The 22,891-nt window shown below is 41.8% G+C and overlaps 1 protein-coding gene across 1 annotated transcript in view; it reads right to left on the reverse strand.

Moving 5' to 3' along the window:
* Positions 1–10,692, reverse strand: part of OXCT1 (3-oxoacid CoA-transferase 1) — a 78,126-nt gene extending 67,434 nt beyond the window's left edge. Inside the window, exons 1-3 of the mRNA XM_051643604.1 lie at positions 10,499–10,692; positions 8,484–8,592; positions 7,021–7,111 (exon numbers count right to left, since the gene is read on the reverse strand). Coding sequence (XP_051499564.1) covers positions 7,021–7,111; positions 8,484–8,592; positions 10,499–10,582 — 284 coding nt within the window. The 5' untranslated portion in view covers positions 10,583–10,692. The remainder of the gene's footprint in view (positions 1–7,020; positions 7,112–8,483; positions 8,593–10,498) is intronic.
* Positions 10,693–22,891: the final 12,199 nt, after the last annotated feature.

Consider the following 22,891-nt stretch of genomic DNA (forward strand, 5'->3'; position numbering starts at 1 on the left):
GAATAGCCATGGTTGGAAAGGACTCCTGAGATCACCAAGTCCAACCATAGCCTTAACAGCATTTTGCACATCATCCTGCAGGATCCCATGCACGATCTGATACAGACACACTTGATTCCTTTGTCTGCTACAGGAACATGTCTTCTCTCAAACAAAATTTTGTAGTTAGAAAGTTCCCTATAGAAATTCAATAGGAAATCACACAAAATCATTCTCTTGTCACATTCATCCCAAGTTGGTCCCCATTTCCTAAGTCACTCTTTCTCCTCACCTCGAAGGCAGTCAATTTATTAAAAAATAAAATTGATGTGAGGATCAGTCACCAAGTACACTGGTCATACAACCTCATTCCTCTAGCACAAAGACAGAAGGAATTCTGTGTTCAGAAAGTCATGCACAAAAAGGTTCTTCCTGCCTGATAACACAAAATAACTTCAATTCCTGCATTTCATTTACAAAGCAGTGTCACAAAACCCAATTCCTGTTACTCATTTGTTATTTTATATGCAAATGTCCTAAAAGGTATGCAGCACTGTCCACCTTTTTTAAGGATGCAGTCTGTGTTCAGTTTTCCAACTAAAATAAGCCCTTCACTTTCCATGAACATCAGTTTCCCTTTCACATCCCTCCAAAAACTCATTGTGACCACTTCAGCCTATTATACATTTCCTATGTTTTTTTCTTAGATTTTAATGTCCCAAGAACCCAGCACTTTGCACAGCAATGAAAATGCTGTTCTCACTCCTACTCTCCCGACCTTTTGCTCTTAGTTCCTTCTATCCCAGAAAAAAACATTAACAAAACAAACAAACAAAAAACCCAAACAAAAAAAATCATTTCTGGCTTAGGGAAAACTCTTTCAAGACAACATTGCTTATGCTACTTGCTTGTTTCTCCCTTACAACATTTTGCTGTTTTCTTTGAGGTTTGTGTTTGCTTTTTTTTGTTAGGTGCAAAAATTTCTTTGAACTTTTCAGCCTGAAGTATGTTTATGCTGAAACTGTTACCCGTAAAACATCTGTCTTGCAGGCAATGACCTTCCTATGAAGTAATAACCATAAAAAAAAAAAGATCCTTTACTAAGTGCATGGAAAGAACACATCCTGTACACCTATTTTAAAAGCTGGGTTCAGTCATTCACAAATTTAAACAAAGGTGAGTGCAATAAAGACGTGTTGCCTTAGATAGGAAGGAAAAAGGCATGGTGGAAGTTGATGCAGTTGTTATGCATGTTGTCAGAAGAGGGCAAAAATACTTCAGTACTAGACAGAGAAAGCATTATTTTGCTCTCAGAACTGTTAACATCTCTAGAATTTTCCCCATTCTGTAACCAGATGAAATCTGAATTAACAGAATACATAAAACATATACAGAAAAGGAGATCGAACCTGGCGCTCAAGAATGTTAAGTGATCTAAGGTCCCCATTCTGCTGATGTGGATGAGAAAAAGTAATCACAATTAAGGATGTCTCGTTGTCTAGCAACACATTCCTTCCTATTGTTTTGACCTGCTCAGACCTACAAAACCTTCCTGTCAAAAACTAATGTCTACCTTCTCTAATGAAAAAAAATTAGACAAAGACGACTCCTAGCCAGATCTAGACCACATACCTCAAGTATACTGGTCATAGTAAAAGGCAACATGCTGATGTTGCGTTCCAGGTAAATGGTAACGTGCAGCTCTCAAACCTTACTCTCTGGTGTCCTCTTTCCACATTTCCTTCTGCTATGAAACGACATACTGTGGTTTTATTATAACAACTAAAACAATTCAATTCAGAACTTTAAAATTGTACCATATTTTTCCATCAGTGATGTTATATGGTATAGACTTAATCCAATACTCCAGTTTCATCATGAATGCATCATACTTCAGAAGACTCCTGGATTAAAGTTAGGTTTAGCTTTTATTGTGGCTTTTCTAAAACACAGTTGGCACAGTTCCTCTACACACATTCTATACCTATCTTGTCTTCTTCATTTGTAATCACAACCAGAAAGTCATGTGCAGAACTGATTTCTCAACAGTTCCATGTAGTGCAAAGTTTAGTCCAATTCGCCCTGCCAAAATCCTAAATAACCTTCACACTAAAATTAGCAAGATGACCTGGTCAGATTTTCAAGAGATTTGCATACCACACAGTGTCACCAATTTAACAGGTGTAATAAAGTATCTGATTAGATTCTTTAGAAAGAATGGAGATTATTGTAAAAAAGAAAAGGTAACATGTATCAACTGAGAGTATCTTATATATCCTGCCTCATTATTTTGAAAACTTGCCATGTGCAAGACTTTATCTAACTCCACTCTTATCTCTCCACCAAGAGAGGTAAGAGTAATTGGTGACCTTGTATTTGATTTCTGAAAATAAATTTAATTTGGGATGTTTAAAGAATTTCTCATGCATCTAGAAAAATGTCACACAAAAAGGGAAGATAACTCTGACCATCACAGAATCACAGAATCCTAGGGGTTGGAAGGGACCTCGAAAGACCATCTAGTCCAACCCCCCTGCCAGAGCAGGATCACCCAGAGCACATCACACAGGAACACATCCAGGTGGGTTTTGAAGGTCTCCAGTGAAGGAGACTCCACAACCTCTCTGGGCATCCTGTTCCAGTGCTCTGCCACTCTCACCTTGATGACATCTTTGTATTCACACGAGCTTTCTTCCCAGCCTCTAACAGACTTTTTCACTTACATTTTAGCTCTCTGAATCAAGGGATTGTAAAATCCATGCCATTAAAACCACTTCACACTTTATACTATGTGAAAAACTCCTCAACTTCCTGTGAATTTGGGATGCAACTTCCATCTCATGGTATTTTTTACAATTTTTAATATCTTTTCAATTTCTGTAAGTAATATAAGTAAGTTAAGCCATGGGATTTACATATGCAAAAACAAACAGGGAGCCTGTGGCAAAGATGACACAGTTAGGTTTTGATAGAAACATACAGCTCAAAGTAATGACTGAAAATTGACATAACAAAAATGTATATACATAACATTTTGTCAATCCTGCCCTAAATTAAAACTATTTAAAGAACACAAAAATACTTTTCGTACTTTAGGATATGGTATGAACTAAGTTTACCACTCCAACTGATGTCACAGAGTAATGCCTTATCTGGAGATTTGCAACTGCAAATAGCCTATCAGGAAAACAACAGCATTATATTCAACAGAACTAAGTAACAGTGCAGGCAGGCATCACGACCAACAGTTCAAATTCTATCTCAAAGCTATTTTCTTTACTAATGCATAACACTGTAACTTAAAAATAACATCTTCAAAAAAGAGCACAGAGACTAAAGGTTCAAAAAGCTTGTAATGCCTTTTAAGCAGTTGGTCTGAATCTCTGATAATCTGACAGCATGCTTTCAATCTCCTTTTAGATGGTCACCCCGGTGATTGGTAATTAAGGTATTAACTGTGATGTCTCTATTTTTACTCTAAGTTCAACAAAGTTTTTGTTGCAACACAGATTTGAAGGTCTGGTAGCCTGTATTAGAGAAGTCTTATCATAAGCTGACCTGAAATGCCAAAATCCACTGTAAATTAAAATCAGCATGCAACAAGACACCACAAAGTCACAAACACATGAAAAAACAGCCATGTGCAGTAAGGTACTGTATACTACTCATAACTGACATTTGTGGAGCAAACCAATTTTAAACAATAATGCAGCAAAATTTAGTAAAATGGATTTTTAGTAGCTTACTGAGACAGAAATGTCTAAACTTAAAGGGCTTATAATACCACAGTGTAAAAAAATACTTAAAATATGAACAATTATTGCAAAATTAGTTATAAAGCAAGGTGAAAGAGGTTGCATTTTAGAAGCACACCCGCTCACCGTGGTATCTTTCACTATCACACCAGTTCACAAGCTCCAGTTTCCCCTGCAGCAAAATGTGTAAATACTGGAGATACTGGATATTTGTACTGCTTCCCTTTCAAACACTTTGCCTTGTTTAGCTTGGTGAAAGAGTAACTACCTTTAAAGGGGTCATTTCACTAGTTAGCACACAGGGCACACACCAGCATAGTGTGCAGCAGCAGACATTAAGTTCTGCAGTATGATTTTTCTAACCAAGGGTACCTAAGAACACCACACATGCTACTTACTGTACAAGCTCTCCTTGGCTGGCCTTTCAAAGGACTGTACCTGCCAGCAATGTGATTAGACCAAGGATTTGCGGGATGCAGGAGGAACCTCCTCCGTATTACGCTGCAGCACAGAACGGGAGGGTGTGAACTTCTGAACATCCTACTCCTTTAAAGCTGTTTCCAGACACCCCCAAGTATTTCTAGGCTTTGCTGGACTTTCTAATGGAAGGTGCCCCTGCTCATGGCAGGGCAGATGGTCTTTAAGGTCCATCCTTTCCAACCCAAACCATTCCATGATTCTGTGATTCTTTCCAGCTAAAACAGAGTTGGTAAGAATGCTTCAGGACTTCCTAATCGCTGCTTTTCCCTGGATGCAAGTCAAGTGCTGTCTCTACTGCTGCTATTCTAGTTATAAACAGATAGCTCTGTAACACATTTTGTGGTTCATGGATACTGAAAGACATGAATAGGTTGCCTGCCTACATACTTGGCTCCTTCCCTGCTCCAATCAAAAGTTGGATGCTAACCCCACTGCAAGTTGAGAAAATCTAACCACAACCAATTACCTCCTGTTTGCTGGTAGAACTGGAGAAGAGGAGCCAGGTGCAGTCAGGAAGAAGAAACACAGCGGGGCATCAACTACAGCACAACAGTGCCAAAGCAAAACACAATTCATTCAGAGGCATCTTGTAAAGGGGCAAATTACTCATCCCAACAAAGTACCTGACATCCTGAGATTATAGGAACATTACACCTTTGAATACCACTGCTACAGGGAACATGATTGCTGTGCTACTTCTGTTTTCAACTCCATTTATTAGTATTGCAATACTTGCTATCTCTATACTTTTTGACATGGTATTAGCAGATGCTTAAACGGTACCAATCACTGTGATCACAATTCCAAATTTGCATCTGTGCTTCAACCTGGTTCCTATCCCTACCATCTATAGTAGACATAGTTCCACATAATAGTCATACATTAAAGAGAAACAATTGATTAAACTGCATTTTATTAATTTACTTTCAAAGTAAATGTTATCTTCTCCGTTCTATTCCACAATGCTTCTCTTTTCACTTTTCCTTACATTCAAACCCTCACCTCCCTCTCAGAGATGTATCTTTGTAATCCCTCTATCTACATATACATGTCATTCACAAAAAGAGTATGAGGAAAGCGATCATCTCTACTCTAAGTGATTGATCTTTCCACTCAAAATTCTGTCTTTTTCTCTCTCCTTTAGACCATCCAGCAGAAATTGTTTTCCGCAAGAGAAAGCTATGGAGCTTCAGTCTGACTGTGTGTGTGCCAAATACCACTACAAATTTTATCTGTTACCCATGAATGTGCCATGGCAATCATGAAGGACTGAAACAAAATTAAGATCAAAATACTGTGAACTTGAGCGTCAGAAGATGGACTATATAAACTAAACCTGTGTCTTTTGAGTGTTATTCTGGTTTTAACCTTTAACACAGGTTAAAACCAAAACAGACTGGGATACAAAACTATGAGTGAAGTATACAGGATATGTAATGATGCAGCTTGAAAATAGCACAAAGCATTATTAGATAAATCCCACGTAACTACCTTCTTGGCAAGGCTAGAGGAAGTGAAGGAGCAAGGTTTGACATCTGCTTTCATTGTGTATGAAGAACAAGGTTCTTTATACCCAAACAACCCTTATGGTTCACATAACCTTGTCTCTCTCTTATAACATAGGTACAGAAGAAAACAGTTTCCCAGTGATTGTTTTTCCCCCTACAGCTCTTGGCCTGCCATTGCATAAAGGCTGGGCTTTTGCAGAACAGATGGGAAACTTCCAGCCCAAAGTAAGGGCTAATAATTGCAAGCAATAGTAAAGCTACATGAAACACTCTCATTATTAACTACAAATACAGCATTAAAAAGTTCACAGAAAATATAGTATCATAAAATTAACATTCGCTGTAAGTAAGCAACATTTTTTAACACAAAATGGAAAGAATGCTCACAAACTATCTTACTTACCATCTGGGGTGTGTAACCCCAATACATCTAGCTGTGAGAAGACTCCTTATTTTACAAGACAACAGAGCTTAGGATAAGCTCCTTAATCAAAAGAAAATTTGCTAAAGAAAGTACAATGCCACTAGGAGACATGAGCCTCCCAATAATCTTTACACCTACAACGAACTAAATTCTACTGGAATTAAGTTGCTGAAGGTGATGCCATTTAATAAAATAAGCAACTGAATCACCTGCAGATGCTACTGGTCCAACACTACTGTTGGAACTACGAAGGAACAGAGCATCAGTCTTATTGACCAGGCTGATTTCAAATACAAGTCATTATATCCTGCATATAAATACTTGTATTCAATTTCATTTCTATTTTACCAATGTGTTTCAACAGAAATGCTGTAGTTACTTCTCCTTATGAACATCATTACGTATTGTGGAGTCTACTACAACAAACAGTTTGTGTAAAAATTGTCCATAATGAGAAGCTGAACCATTATATGTAAAACAAGTTATTCTGACTGTCAAGCCCCCATTAACTTCTTAATGGGAACCATTTAAAAAAGTAAATAAAAAATTTCAAGAGTCATTAAAGAGCCTCTCAATTTTGTCATAATAAAAATCCTCCATTGGTTTTGTGTTGTGTTTTTCTAAAGAAATAGTATCACAATAAGGAGTTCAGAAAGCATCAAATTGTAGTTTAAAACAAATCCCTGACAAAGCTGATACACAAACAGTACTGTATTTTCTGGGCTCATTTAAAATACAACTTCCAAACAAAGCTGTATGGTTCATATGAAAACTCTTATGATGAAAAGCAAGACTTTTTCATACATGTCAGCCACTTCATAGGAATGAAATATTTAGTCTGTACTTATTAAACCAGAGATACATGAATACCTACCCCGCATTATTACTGACTGCTGTTATTCCCTTTACTCCAGTCTTCAGTAAACCCCCAATGAGGTTTTCAGGAATCCCACACAATCCAAAACCTATATAAAATAAAATAAATTTAAATATTTAACAAGTGTTTGAAAAAACACATACTAATCAGACATGCACTGTTTAATTAAAAATCTTTCCTGAGTGGAACATGCTATTCAGTTGACTAAATAAACCACTACTTCTGGAAAGAGTTGTATCTTAGTACTGGAATCTCCCAGCCACTAGATAGTTCCCAGTTTGGATGAAGGCCATTTAACTATCAGAGGTCTGCTCACACAGACATGGCCTTTTAGAAGGGTTCCAGGAGCTTGGCTCTCCTGGTGTGTGTCCTAACCACTATATCCATTATTCCTCCTTTCTACCCAACGAACCTTCTGTTCTTTGCTGCACATAACACTGTCAAATAGCAGGAGCAAGGAGTTCTCCCATGCATCTTAGCCTATAATTAGGTGATAAAAATCAAGGAATCTTAACACTCCCAGGAAGATGTGTATCTGCAAGCACAGTAACAGACATCTCCACCCATGCTGAGGTGCCTCACACCCTTACCTATTATGCAAAAACCTAGTACACCTAAAATTAAACACTACGCCACATTTGAGGCACCTAAGTCTTAGGCCAGGCTCTGAAACTACAACTACTGCCATTGTCTTCTCAACCAAGTAGCCTCAGATCTTCTTTTGTTCCAACCATCACTAAAAAAATACAGTGATTCTTTGTAGGAGGTATTTTGCATTACACATCTCCAGCAAAGCCTCTCATGTTTTACATCATTACATTAATTACTTCCTCAATACTGAAAATTACCTATAACCTCCTATATAGAGATACTGTTTTTCTTTCTGTAGATTGAACAGCACAAAATCGTGGAAATCATCTAGAATATTCAAAAGCTCAAGTCACAGTTAAAGTCAGTACGGTAACTTCTTACTATTCTCAATATGCTACACACAACCATTCAGTGTAACGTAGGTAAGAGTTATCTTCACTATCTACAGCCAGAAACAGGTTAGGTGATCTGGTCATGGTCACAGAGACCCAGCGACAGCAGATAGAGAACACAGAATCCTACCATTAAAATTTTACTTCTTTGCCATCTGAAATAACAATGCTAACTTGAAAAAGCCAAAGTGGATTTTCTGCATTCAAACTGGCACAGGTAAAGGCTAACACTAACAGGGAAAAAAAACCCACTAATTATTTTTCTAAGGCTTTTTCCCTCTCCTAAGAAGCAAACGGGGCTTTCTCACTGAAAGAATCAGCCCCCCAATAGCTGAGTAGGAAAAAACTTGTTTAAAATACCCATACAAGTACATAGTTTCTCAGATTAGTTAATACACAAATAAACATGGTGAAACAGTAAAAAGTATCTCATTAACAGAGAATTGATTGCATCAATAAAAAAAATTAAATATTTACCACCAACAAGTATAGTTGCCCCATTGGGTATATCTTTTACAGCTTCAACAGGATCAGTATAAAATTTGGTGTTGCGATGACAGCTGGTAGAAAAATAGCATCCACAAATCTGGAACAACATTAAAATAAACAAGTGAATGAATAAAAAGCATTATATAGTAGCTTTATAATTATATAAAGGCATTGACACAATCTCCATAAATGCACAGTATTTGGAAGTTATAATACTACCTACTGGTGCTCCCACTTTGAGTAGTAAAACTGAGAGAAATTTTAAACTAGGAAAGAATGACTAAATAATAAACAAGCTAATCTACACACTCTTCCCTAAAGAGTTGCCCTAAGATCCAGTTATAAGCAGGACGCTATTTTTTGGCTCAGTTTCAAGGTTACACAAATTGCCTTATTTCGAAAATTAAGGCTGCAAGAGTTTATGCTGAATATTACTAAAACCTTTCTCAATAGAGGTTTATCTCCTTCTCAGTAGAAATGCTGATGTTCATCTGCTTTGACGGGTTAAAAAAAAAAAAAAAAAGTTTAAAAAAATGCAGTACATGGGTTATAGGGAACAGTGCCAGGTGAGAAAAGGACACTTCCCCATGCTCAATTACACCACAACTGTTTCCTTCAGAAATACTTTTTTCTTAGCATCAGTAAGACTGCAGAGAGTGTCTCTTCTGGTCACATTAAGTAAGCAAGTGACATAGTGAGTATTAAGTGGGGGCAGTCTCAGGAGCTCCTGTACAACAGGGCAGGCACAAGAGCCAGGGTTGGAGGGAGGCCAGGCTACTGCTGTGTCCGTGTGTCCCCACACATAGGAAAATATTTTAAACAGATCACATGCTAACTTCTCCTTAACCTCCCCAACTGCCTGTAACAGTGAGGAACAACTGAGCAGCCTGTGTTACATCTGTGTGCCTTCCTAGGTTGGATGTCTCTAAGGGGAGTACCTGCCTTTCTGTAGTGAACATGTTCTTTCCTGTCCCGTTGTCACTCCTTCTGCTGTTTGAGAGCAACGGGCTTGCAGGGAGCCAGGGGGCCCAGCCACCCTCCCCTGCACACCAGGGCAGCAAGCAAACACCTGAGGAGCTGGCTGCAATCCCAGCAGCCCAGGTTTAAGAGTGAAGTAACATGGGGACGAGCTCTGAAGAATGATCAACAAAACTGAAGTTAAGTGTTATAGAAGAGCCAAATTTAACTGAGCAAAACAAAGACTGAAAGAGCTATTATTATTTGTCCATAAAGACGTCAGGAAGGGTAGACAAGGGCATTAGGAGAACAGATGTGGTCTTCCAACAAAAACAAAGCCACAGAAACAATTCCGGCTGAGTAGACAAAAAATGAACTTGACTGTGGTTACACGTGGGCAGGAAACCATCAGGCCAGTGAGGCTGGGTGGAAGGTGCCCCAGGACGAGGGCAGCAAGCGAGTGAGCCGGGATTCCCTGGCAGGACCCTCCCTGCCGACACCCGCAGCCTGCCTCTAGAACCCGGCGTGGTGCCCGCAGGGCTGAAACACACCCTAACACGCTCTCACTGTGCTGCCATTTCAGCTGCAGCGAAAATGAGGCGGGAAAAAAAAAAAAAAAAAAAAACAACTAAACCTCAAGGCAAACCTCCAGGACCCGTTCCCCAAGGTCACCGCATCTCGACCCATCGCCAGGGCCGGGGCTGCTCCCCCCTCCACGCGGGCCTCCCTCGGGCCGAAGACCCTCCCGTTCACAGGCAGACACAGCACAAAGCCCACCGCTTCCCCGCGGGACCACCCCTGGGGGCAGCAGGGTGTCCGCTTCTCCCCGGGGCTCCGGCCGCCCGGCCCTGCCCGGCTCGCCCGCCCGGGCGAGACATCGCGCCCCGCGCTGCGGCCGCCCCGGCGCGGCGGGTCTCCCGCCAAGGTCACCGCCGGCCCGGAGGGCGCGGCGGCAGCAGCAGGCCCGGCGGGCAGGGAGACGCGGAGCAGGCGCGGCGGAACGACGCCGCCGGGCTCCGGCTCCCCCCGCCGCCGCCCCGCCTTACCTCAGCCCCGGCGCCCCGCGCCCGCACGGCGGGAAGGAGGATGCGGCGGCCGAGCGGCGGCAGGAGGAATTTGTACGCCGCCATCTTCGCGCTGCGCGGAGCCAGAGGCGGGGGAGCGGAGCGGGGGGCGTGCGGCGGGCTGGGCCGAGGGGGCGGCGGCGGCTGCGGCCCAACGCCGTGCGAGGGGAGCGGCGGCGGGCGGGACGGCGGGAACCGCGGGCGGAGGGAGGTTGGGGGGCTCGGCCCTAACGCCCGCTGACGTGGCTGCGCCTGAGGCGGGGCCGCTGAGAGGGGCCGCGGCCCGCGGGCAGCGCGGCGGCCGGTGCCGCTCGGGGGGCGGCCCGGGAGAGCTGTCCGGCCCGGGAGAGCTGTCCGGCCCGGGAGAGCTGTCCAGCCCGGGGAGCCGGGCCGGGCGCTGTCCCTCGGAGGGGTGAGAGGAGGTGGCGGCGGAGCCGGGCAGTGCCCGCCTTTCCAGCCCGCTTTTTGGAGCCCCCCTGCGACTTCTGCAACCGCGAGCCAGCCGCCCGCGGATGGTGTTCTTAAAAAAAGCCTCAGACCCAGAAAAGTGACTCGGAAAAGTCACTTCAGCTGTCAAGGGTAGGGTTTGTTTTTGGTTTTTTTTTTTGCCCCACATTTTCCCTTCTGATCACATCATCGCTTTGATTGGAAACGGCCTTCATGATTATCGGTCTGTTAACCCAGCACAGCCAGGTTACCCTCTCAACCACGTCCCTACGCACCGCGTCTTCGTGTCCGTGAAGTATCTCCAGGGAGGGCGACTCCACCGCTTCCCTGGGCAGCCTGTTCGTTCCTTCCCCCGAAGATCAACTCAGATGCACCAGCACAGATGTCTCCCTGTGAAGCTAAGATGGCTTAAATTTCTGTCCTGTCACTTTGTGACCAAGGACTAACACCAAGAGAATCTAAGGGCAGAGGCTGCCAATGGTTAAGTTTCCAACACGCAGCGCCCAGCGTGAGCCGGGCTCCAGGAAGCGCGTGGTCTCCGCAGGGCACTTGGATGCCATGTTTGGGTGGGAAAATGTGACTAGAATAGATGTATCTTGTTTAACCAGCCACGTGATGTGAACTGCTGGCATTTCTGCTGTTGCTAGAAGGAACATTCAAAGCATGCCTCCACCATTATTTACGCCTTCTAAAAATACCCCAAATAATCAGTGCATGCTTCAGCGATGTCTGGTGGATCGGGATTCACAAAAAAAAAAAAATATGTCAACCTGCTTAGATGCAGGAAAAGATAAATCCTCCTCACGCTCATGACAGCTGCTCACACTTCTTGCAGGTCATGCTGCTGCTCATCTTGTTTCCAGGCTGTGTCCAGCGCAGCTCCAGCCTCTCTGAGCTTAACTATTGTCGTAGGAACAGGCAGCAGGAAACTTTACAAAGAGGATGCCAAGTTTTTAAGAGTGTGCTGCCGGTCTCCAAAGTGTTTGTGCAGACCCAGTCTGTCGCTAGCCGGTACCGGGGGGCTGCCGGCTGTCAGGATACTTTTGCCACTGCCCCTCCCGACGTGGAGGGGTCTGTGAATGAGCCCGAGGGTCACACGCGGCGCTGCCTCTCACGGAGGAGCGGCCACCGCGGGACCGTGTTTCAGGGTGGTAGTTAGAGAGCACCCCCACCCCACCACGCTCAGACATTGCCTCTAAAGCCAAGATTTACTCCACAAACTAATCGGTTTATTAAGGGTTAACACAAACCGAGGGATGATGTTTAGGGACAATGCAAATGTGAATGGCTACCAGGGATATCAATATGTATGTGGTGAGAAAGTGTCCTTCAGGGAGGCGATGCAAGGCGTCCGTGCTTTTGAGGGAGAGGGTTAAGGACCAAAGGGAGGAGGGAAGGAGGGAGGGAAGCCCGACGTCAGTCCTCCTTAAGAGGTCGGCGGTGTGTGCGAGTATGAGGAAAGGAGTATGTGTGTGTGTGCGTGTGTGCGTGAGCTGATGTTACCCTCCCTCCTGTCCCCGACGGCTCCGTTCCCAGCAGCAGCGTTGGTCGGTGGCCCTGTCTGGCCAGGCAGGACGGCAGGTCCGTGGTTCCGGAGGGGCAGCCTCTCGGCAGCCGGTGCAGCGGCCGCTGGTTTCCTCTCAAGCGGCAGCAACACGGAGGGGGCTCCGGCCCCGGTCCCAGGGCTCGGGACCCCGGCACGCTCGGCACTGAGGCTCAGGCTGGACCCGGGGCAGGCAGGCAGGGTCCCAGCACCAGTATCCATAGCAGGGGGGTGTCCCACGCAGAAAGCGTCTGAAAGGGCCTCAGGCAGGAGGGAAGGACCCACCTGCTGCCCTCACCGCCTTTGATTCCCCCTGACCCACCTGTCCAGCCAGTGTCACTGTCCAGAGCCAGTGAGCGTCCATGAGCCCCACGTCAGGGCGGTGACTGCCAGGGGCACAGGATGGCTTGTCGCCCATCCTTTCTGTCCCGGACCACATCTGTTGTTTTGGGTTCAGTTGTTCTTGAGAGGCAAGCCTGTTTTAGTTCGTTAGCTGGGGATAATCAGGAGAGGCCTTCGCTGGCTTAAAAGGCATTTTGTTTAGACTCATGTGGGGAAGAAAAGAAGTTTCCCACACAGTCCGTATTATTTTGAGAGCTGGTCCTGCCTTGCAGGTGCTGGTCCATTAGACCCTGTCATGTCACTCTTAGGCATTTTAAAAGGTGTAATTACCATTCACATGAAAAAGCAAACCTTGCAGATGCCAATGAAATGTGGCAGAGACCGTCAGAAACAGTTTTGCCTTGCTGTTTTTTTCTAGATAGTCACTGTATTTAGCTAGTCGGTTAAGTCTGGGGCAGTTCCACATGTAAAAAGCTACAAATTACAAGGTCTTAGTAAACTGAAGAACAAAACAGCAGCACAGCTTGTATTATTTCAGGGCTAAACATCAGCAGAAGAGTTTCACAGGATTGGATTTCTGAGCCCCAATTCTACCTACATTTACATAGACATGTAAATTCCTTAATTCATGTTTCCTTTAATTGAAAAACTTGTCTAAAATAAGTTTATTATCTTCAGTTCAATAAATATCTTCCTTTAAACAAACTGTGTGTGTTCTCAAACTTAGCAAAGCATTCATGCTTGACTACTTGTTACATGCAGAGCTAGCAGTTGTTTTGCATGGGGTTTGGAGTGTTTGGGACTCCAACAGCTTTCCTCCTTGCAGGCTGGAGGACGGGGTCTAGCTGCATGGAGTAGGTATAGCTGATGAGTACTAACACCTGCTTGGACTATCTGTAATTCAAAGTTGGTCATTCTACTTACATAAATTACAGTTTCTGACCTAGGAAATTAGGGAAATACAACTTTTCATGTTGAGGTACTTTGGATTACCTAAAATCAGAATTATTTTTTTTTTTAATTGTGCAAGGTCCCCATGCTTTGGACTGCAAGCCTCTTATTTTGGCTTGGACACGCTCCAAACATAACTGAATGAGAAGAGAAAATAATTTGTTCTGGAGTAGTTTATGAAGGACAGCACAGCATCTAATTTTTCTTAATTTTTAACATGTCTTAAGGCTCTTCACACAACAAGGACTACAACTAAGCAGCCAACATGTAAAAGGTTTCTAGAATTATCAAGAATATTTTTAATATTATTTTATTCATTTAAGTAAATCACATAACAGTGGTAGCATGCAACTTGAACACTTCCAAGTTTCAACAGCATTTACAAATGAGTAGTGGGAGACTTTCAGGCCCTTCATGCCAAAAACAAGTCAGCAGGTAGGCATCCTGCAGCTAACACAGATTAATCATTACATAAACCATATAACACCAGCTTACTTATACTGCTACCAAGCATAATGAGATGTCAAAGTCAGCACTGCAATACAGTGAAATATTTCCCAAAGAAGCCACCAAAGAGCTAGCAGATAGGCAGGCTATTTTAATGTTTGATTTTCCTGTAAAGGTGAAAGAACCAGAACTCTGAGACAACCACTTTGTTTGTAGACACATTTCTTAAAATTAATTCATACTTGACCCAGATTTTAGCTAATTGAAATTTATCAATTTACCTTCCTTTCAGATGCATTGGAATTTGGTAAGAAAATTCAGTCACTGAGGCAAGAAAATGACATATGGAGCCACACAGAAGAGAAAGCTCATTAAACTATGCAGCAATTACAACACACCCAGAACACATAAACTTACCTCCAACACATTAATAGGTCCCAGTTCTGAAACAAGAGGTTGACGTTTAAGTACTTTTCAGTATTACTCAAAATGTGAAGTATTCTTATATTAATCATTTAAGGCCACTTGAAACTTCTCTGTGGAAAAAGTGGAATGAACCTGATTCACTTGATATGGGATGGGAAGTCAAAGCAAACTGAAAAATTATTTCATAGCATCTACATCTTCCTACAAGAATGGAGTACTACAGGGAAAACAAAGGATATATAACTATACCGACCAAAGTAATTAGATAATTATAAATATATTCCAGCTCAGAACACAAAAATAATTACAGGCTCCTGTGCAATACATTCAGCAATGTTAAGATCATCTCATGGCATTTACAGGAAATTTAACTAGGGGAAGACAAAAGAGCTGCCCCTGCCTCACCAATTATTACACCAGTAAGCCATTTGAACTTAAATATTCAACTTATTAACAAGATTCAGGTGAAAGGAAGGTCATTACTAAGAAAAAATTATATTTACAAGTCTAGTGAAAACTATACATGCTAAAAATCAGCAGGGATTTCACAAATGAAAGTTCATACATAATTAAACATAAATACCAAAGCAACATTAAATGAAAGTTCATACATAATTAAACATAAATACCAAAGCGAAAAAAAAACCTGAATAAAACACCATCTTCTAGGCAGTTATGGAAGTGTAATGCAAATGAGAGAACTACAGTGTCCAGAGTTTTGAAGGAAACAGCCTGTGGAGCTGTTGAGGGATCTCTTTGCTGACTAACTGTGGCAACATTTTTTCTTCACAGTTCTAAGCTTAAGATCAAAGGGGGTTCAAAAGTATGAAAGGATCATGAAGCTACATGAGGAAGAATCCACAATCTTTTGGTAAAAGCAGTTCTTTATTCCACGGGGACCTCTTGAGAAGGCAGTAGGAAGCCAAAATATATTTTGGCTACAATGAATATCATAGTAGAATACAGGAGCTCACCTAATTAAGAAAATAAAAAACATGAATTGGATGAGCAGGCCCATATTGTGAAAAAAAATCTGGGGGAATTTTTTGTTTGTTTGATCTGTACTAATCCAGTTTCCATTATAGCACTCTCAGATTTTAGGCAGGATGCCCTACTTTCATATAAACAATACATAAGTTTTTATGTCATGTCAGACTATCACATCATTACCACAAGCTAAGATAAGCAACTACACAGAACATCTTACAAGCCACTGAACATTTTATGCTTGGTCAAAATTAGAGAATTAAAGTTACCACAGCAAGTTTCTCACTTACTAACCTTGACAGCACTGAGAAATATCCACTGAAATACCAGCCGTTAAAACAACAATTACACAGTTACTTCTATTAGGTACTTTTAATAAATAAATAAATTTTAAAATCACACTTTCTGACCACTGCAAATGCTGCACCTCAATTAAAAACCACAGTATTTGTAAGGTGGTACTACAGTACTTAAAATGAAGACGTCATTTTTGTTTAAATAGAGCAACAAAGTCTGTTACTAAGCATGATCCATGGCATTTCTGTTCATGTTCACATAGTGCAATTTAGTAACTATCATCAACATTGTCTATGTCAGTTAATTGTCATAAACTTTAACAGTCATAGCCAGTATGTCTACTAGTTCTGGAGAAATGATAAGTTACTTACCATTCTTTTAAAGCAGGAGTGAGAAAAAAAAAACCAAATAACCAAAATACCTGTTCAGCAGGTATTTGCAAACATCAGCTGCAAAAGTTCCATATGCTTGTGTATTTATGTGGTATTTATGGAGACTGGTTTAAATTCTTTTTCAAAAAACCCTACTAATCTTACACCTCTCTTTTGCTGGGAATTTTTTTGCTGTAAGAATGCAACAGAACAGGAAAGGCTTCCTCCTCCCTCCTCTGCCCCCAGACAAGCTGAAAGAAAGGGGTTCTTTTACACTCCATACTGATAGTGTTGTAAAAGAGTAAAGGTAAACACAACAGAGGGGCTAAACTGTTGAACAGGAGTGAACAAGAGTCCTGAGCAGCTGTCACACTGCATGTCAGTTCATGTTTGGTAACTACTACTGTAACAGGCATTTCCAGCTTCTGCAAGCCTGTGTTACACTAGTAAGCTGCACAGCTTAATCACAGAATCATAAAATCGTCAAGGTTGGAAAAGACCTTCAAGATCATCAGGTCCAACCATCAGCCCTACACCCCCGTGACTACTAAACCATCTCCTGAAGCACCATGTCTCCCCGTTTTTTGAACACCTCCAGGGACAGTGTCTCTACCACCTCCCTGGGCAGCCTGTTCCAATGCCTCACCACTCTTTCTGTGAAGAATTTTTTCCTAATATCAATCTGAATCTCTCTTGGCACAACTTGACCCCATTTCCTCCTGTCCTCTTGTCCTCTACATCCTCCTTTCAGGTAGTTGTAGAGCACAATGAGGTCTCCCCTCAGCCTCCCCTTCTCCAGGCTGCACAGCCCCAACTCCCTCAGCCTTTCCTCATAAGACCTGTTCTCCAAGACCTCTAATCAGCCTAGTTGCCCCTCTCTTCACCCTCTCCAGCACCTCAATGTCCTTCCTACATTGCAGTGCCTAGAACTGCACACAGTGCTTGGGGTGTGGCCTCACTAAGGCTGAGTAGAGGGGCAGGATCACCTCTTGGTCCTGCTGGTCATACTATTCCTGATGCAGGCCAGGATGGTGTTGGCCTTCTTGGCCACCTGGGCACGCTGCTGGCTCATGTTCAGCTAGCTGTCCATCAACACCCCCAGGTCCCTCTTTGCTGGACAGATCTTCAGCCACTCCTCCCCAAGCAGGTAAACCACATCAGCAAACAGACTGTATTTTAAACTCAGAACCTAGGAGGACACTCTAAAACTACTAGTGAATAAAACTTTTTCCTTGCATTTATTTGATACACAACTTACAGAAACAAAGAGAGACTCTTAAGATGATCATGCAGAACTATATTTGCAGATGTTGCACACAGTAAGCAGGTCACGCCCCACCCCATCCCTTGCTGTGGCTGGTGCTGCACAGTAAGAGCACCAGGTAGCTGTCAGATTTGGAGCTGAAGAAAAGCAACGCATGCCTGGTCTGCACAACAGGAACCAGAAAATTGGTCAACAATCTTGGATTTCCCATTTACCTCGCAGGCTAAAACCTTAATTACCATTATGATGGTTTGCTACTGCAGCAGTTGTGCACTGTAACAGAAGAATCAAATGTGACACAAACAGGTCTGCAAAATCAGTATGCTTACATTTATCTTCTTATGCCTTTGACAGACAGGGTATTTGGCTGAACTCTCACTCAAGAGGATACTCTTGGCAGTCACACTCCCAGGTAGCAGATTTTCAGCAAGCCAACAGAACACCGTAGACCCTTCACATTCTATTCCACACTCAACTCACAAAAACCATGGACTTCTTGCCCTAGCGAAGTTAGTGCAGGCATTTGCATGGTTGAGCATTCAACTTAGGACATGAAAAGGGGTGGGGAGGCTTTTAACACACAATGCATGAGCACAACTTAACAGGCACCACAAAAAATGTGGGAAGAGGTAAGACAGCAAAGTAGCTGTTTAAACTAGTACTCTTCCAAAATGAATGCTTGCCAAACTACTGCGTGACACCTCTGTCTCATATAAAACATCCTCATGTACACATTACTTCTTTTCCCATGATCCATTTGGAAATTTATTTCCTTTCCTCAAGGGAAATCCTAGAAGAACCAGTAAAGTTTTAATGCTAAGTGCTACATAGATTAATACAACACCCCAATTAGTAGATTTAATTTTGCTATGATCCAAGGGAATTAACAGCATAAAACCTCTTATGGTGGCACAAAACTTTACTAAAAGCCAGATGAAGGTTATTTGAGGATAAGTTACACACTACAGCTTCAGAAGGAAGATAAAGTTACAGTTTATAACCACACAGATCTGCTTGTTGATCCAGCTGCAGACTAGGTCTCTGGAAAAATGGGCAGCACTCAGTCAGATAAGCAAGCTGACCTTGCACACAAACCATCACAGGATTCTAGGATTAACACAATTAAAGATGGACACATGCACTAAGGGACATGAGTCCAGCCACTTGTTTGATCAAATTACATTATTTCATCTTGGCTAGAAGTCAACCATGAAGTAATACCCTAAATTTTAGACACAGTAATCTGTAACAGTTGGAGAGTGGGGTGAAGGTTGCTGTAAGCAAGTTACCTCAGAGTGACACGTAAAGGAGCCCATAAATGAGATGGGGAGGGTACAAGAATTCAACTGGATGAAAGTGTCCACAGTACACACTGTTCTTTGATCATTAACCATATGATAGAAAAACACAAGTTTCCTTGCCTACTGCAAGTAAACCATTTCATTCCATTAGAGGACACTGCACACTTACACTTGCTTTTTTAAAAAGCAGCTGCTTCAGCTCTCCCTCAAGCAGCAAGAAGCAGTTCCAATTTATTCGTCTCTATTACTCCCTTCTTCTAGGAAGGTCACTTTAGAAGAGCAGTTTCAACATCAAAGTTCAGTGCATGCCACGTCTACTAAAGAAAAATCAAACTGCTAAATCATCCTGTGTGTTCAGAACCTATTTAAATGCTAATCACGTACCACATTGTTCCACTTGCAGGTGACCACATTTCAAGAAAGCAACTGGTTTGTATTTTGCCAGGGCACCACCACCTGAACTATACACAGAGTAGAAAGCAGGTAGAACAAAGAACGGTCATACAAGGTTGTGCAAACAAAAATATGACACACCTACAATGTCTACAGATAGTTGGCACTCACATGCTTCTCGAGAATAACTATCTTTCACACCTATGGACACAAAGGTAAAATTCCATTACCGGTCCCTCTCAAGTCCTGATTTCACATTGGGCATCAACAGTATGAATACCAAATGCTTTGACTTGGATGCATATTTCAGACTGAATACATAATTATTTTAAGAGGACTGACTGAATTTAGTAATTCTTTATTCAAGGCCATGACATTATCTACTGTAACACTGAATTTTGGTAATCACTTCATGGTGCTTAATCCCACAAACATGGAGGATATCTTCCACTTTCTTAGCATTATTCTGAATTAATCCCAGTTTTACACTTCTTCCCTGGTAATTGCAAAGCCACACAGTAAAAGAGAAAGAAAACATGCACCTCCTTTTCTGAATCTGAGGAACATCTGAAAGATGATACCATAATATTGCCCATCTTACTTACAGATATTTTTAGATACAACAAACTCATGAAGCTCACATACAATAAATAAAGACCTTTGTTTAAAAGTTTCTGTGCCAAAGTACAACTTTTTAATGATTATTTTCAAGAGCAGAAATATTTGCTTCAAAGGATACATTGATGAAAGACATGCAAAGGACCAAATATTCTGTAACTTATTTTAATCCTCAACTAACAGAGCTCATGGTGCAAGTCCAACATCTAAGACTGAGTGCAACAATCCTGTAGTTGCTGAGGCAGCTCTGACCAGGTGAGCCACAAAACAGACTATGAAGCTGGCAGGTCCCTTCAGTTCACTTCTGTGTTCACTAAAGCTCATGAGCTGTTGCAAAATGAAACAAGACAATCTTGAAGCAAACTTCAGAGTTATTTTGAGCAAAGTTCTATTACTGAAGTCCACAGGAGACAACTCTGAATAAATGTTAATATGTGTACATAAGTAAAAACAGCAAGTAACTTGGATTATTTTTTATAAAGTACTCCTTTACTAGAGGCACACCATAAAAGCCAAGCTTCATTTCTAATTCAGCTACATCAGCATAATGCCTACCACATGCACACAAATTCTAATCAAATCCTGAATTCATACTAACACTCAATAAACTGGAATTTGTCCTTAATTTAGGTAGTTGTGCTTTCATACTCTATCAGTTTGTCATTCTCTGAAACAGAAAAAACCCCACCAAATAAGTCACTTACCATTTCTTTGCTAACAAAAATATATCATTACCACTTAACATTTTACAAATGTATGCATAATTTAATTAATTTAGCAAAGATCAAATACATATGTGAAATCTTTCATGCAGCTGAATATGACTCTCTCATCTTTCCTTAATCAACACACATCTGTCTCAGTTATAATTACTGTATTAAATTCAGAAATTACCTATAAAAATTTACAAAGATCAGACACTATTCATGCTTGCAAAATAAGGGCATGAATTAATTGTTGAAATCATAGGAATTTAATGTCATTCTAAGATGCTGTATGAAATACAGTGTTAGAATTTCTCCCAGCTTCTACAGGACTTGAAGTGTGCTGCTATAAATGCAAATTAGCCAAGTCTATCTTATAAATATCCATGATGTCTCTCTCCCCTGTTCCTTTCAAAGATAAATTTTGACTACAGACTTTAAAACTGTTTAGGAACCTGCTAGATAAGGAATAATGTCTGATAACTTTTGAGTTTTGTTTGATTCAATCTAGTTTTTCCATATCTGTTCTTCCTTTCAATTTTTCCATTAATACTTCCACCACCAAACACATCTTTATTTACCTTTTCCCCCCTCTCTCTGGTTTGTTTGTTTTGTTGTGTTGTTTGTTTTGTTTTGTTTTTTCTTCTTATACATTAAGAGTCAGCTCATACCTAAAGCAAGCAGTAAGTGATACAGTTTACGTACAAACCCAAAATAGCAGAACAGTTGTGGCAAGGCAATACTCTTGGCTCTGAAGGACAAACTCATTGTAGCTTTCCTTCTTCCATCAGCTGCAACTGTTTATGTACCTCAACACTTTCCTGTTGTGCTTCCACCAGTTTTGGAGCAATGCCTGATTCTAAAGAGCCAACACCCTACTCCTTCCCTTATAGTAATAGTAACCTTAAAAACAGGAAGTGCCAGGCACTGAAAGATCACAAATCCCTTCACCTGAGATAATTTTACCACACTGTAACTATTCCCTGAAGTAACCCTATGGAGTGAAACGGTTTTTTCTCTTCAAAATAATTTATGTTGAGTGTCCCCCAGAAAGAGTGTGTCCTCTTAAACATGGGGAATTTTCAGAAAAATACTCGATGCAACTTAATCTTTGTGTGAAAATTTGAATTTTAAAATTTCCCAGCCAAGAAAAGAATCATGTGAGGTAGAAAACCCCAAACTAAGCTATTCTTTTTTTCAAATGTCTGGCAGGGATTTTGTCTAAACAGATTCTAAGCAAAACCAAAATATACAGTGATCACTGTTCTCTCGAATAATCAGACACCATTCTTCAGACCAAAGCACTGTGCAAGGTGTGGGAAGACCAGCACAGCAGCTCCACAAACTACAAAACACAGCTTGGGGGGTTTAGTACCAGAGGAACACAGTTTGGAGAAGGGATAGACCCGGGACTGTTCAGAGGCCACTCCACCCAGGAGTGAGGCAGAGCCCAGGAGAGGCACGGGCTTGCTTGTTGCAGTGAGGAGGAAGCCCCTCAGCCTGCCATTGATCCCAGCCACTCTTCCAGGCTCTGCAGTCTCAGGTGTTATCCCAGAACTCCTGGCTTCCTCCGTTCCATGCAAACCAGCTCCCAACAGATTGCAGGGTGCTCTAGGGCAAGAAAAACACCTGAAAGCCACTAGAGACGTCTTCTGCTCTCACAGACCAAAATCGAGTTGGGGGCACCAGGGAAAATAAATAAATAAACCCACAAAAATTTTCTCCTCGCCTCAGAGATTTGGGCATCATCCCCTTTTTTAAATGTTTGTAGCATCTTCTCTTTTACCAGCTTAGTATTAACAGAAACACACCTCTTCCCTTTCAGCCATTGCTGAGAAAGTTCAAAACTGGTTATCACTATCTATTTAAGGAAACTGTGGACAACAACTTCTGGGGGGGAAACAAGAAAAGAAAAAAAAAAAGCTATTGCATATATATCTAGCTTTCAGGACAGCTACAGCTAAACAGTTAGAGCAGCAGGGCCTCAAGCACAGGAAGAAAAAAAAAAGTTGCCACTTCCTTTACTGCAGAAGTCAGCAGACAGCCATTTGGAGGTTTGTTTGATTTTTGTTGTTGTTGTTGTTGTATTTTTTAGCTGTTTAGGTGTTATTTTTACAAAAGATATCTTGAAAACTGGCTGACATGTCTTTCACTATTAAGGGCTGACCCACCTGATTAGTCATGAAGAAAGCAACACAAAATCATAGCTGGGTATTGAAACAGAGAAGTAAGGGCAGGACCAAGCAAGAAAAGGCTCTTCGGAAGGGAACTTAGCAATGCACAG

Source organism: Apus apus, chromosome Z (assembly GCF_020740795.1).
Source record: "Apus apus isolate bApuApu2 chromosome Z, bApuApu2.pri.cur, whole genome shotgun sequence".
Taxonomy (NCBI): Eukaryota; Metazoa; Chordata; class Aves; order Apodiformes; family Apodidae; genus Apus; species Apus apus.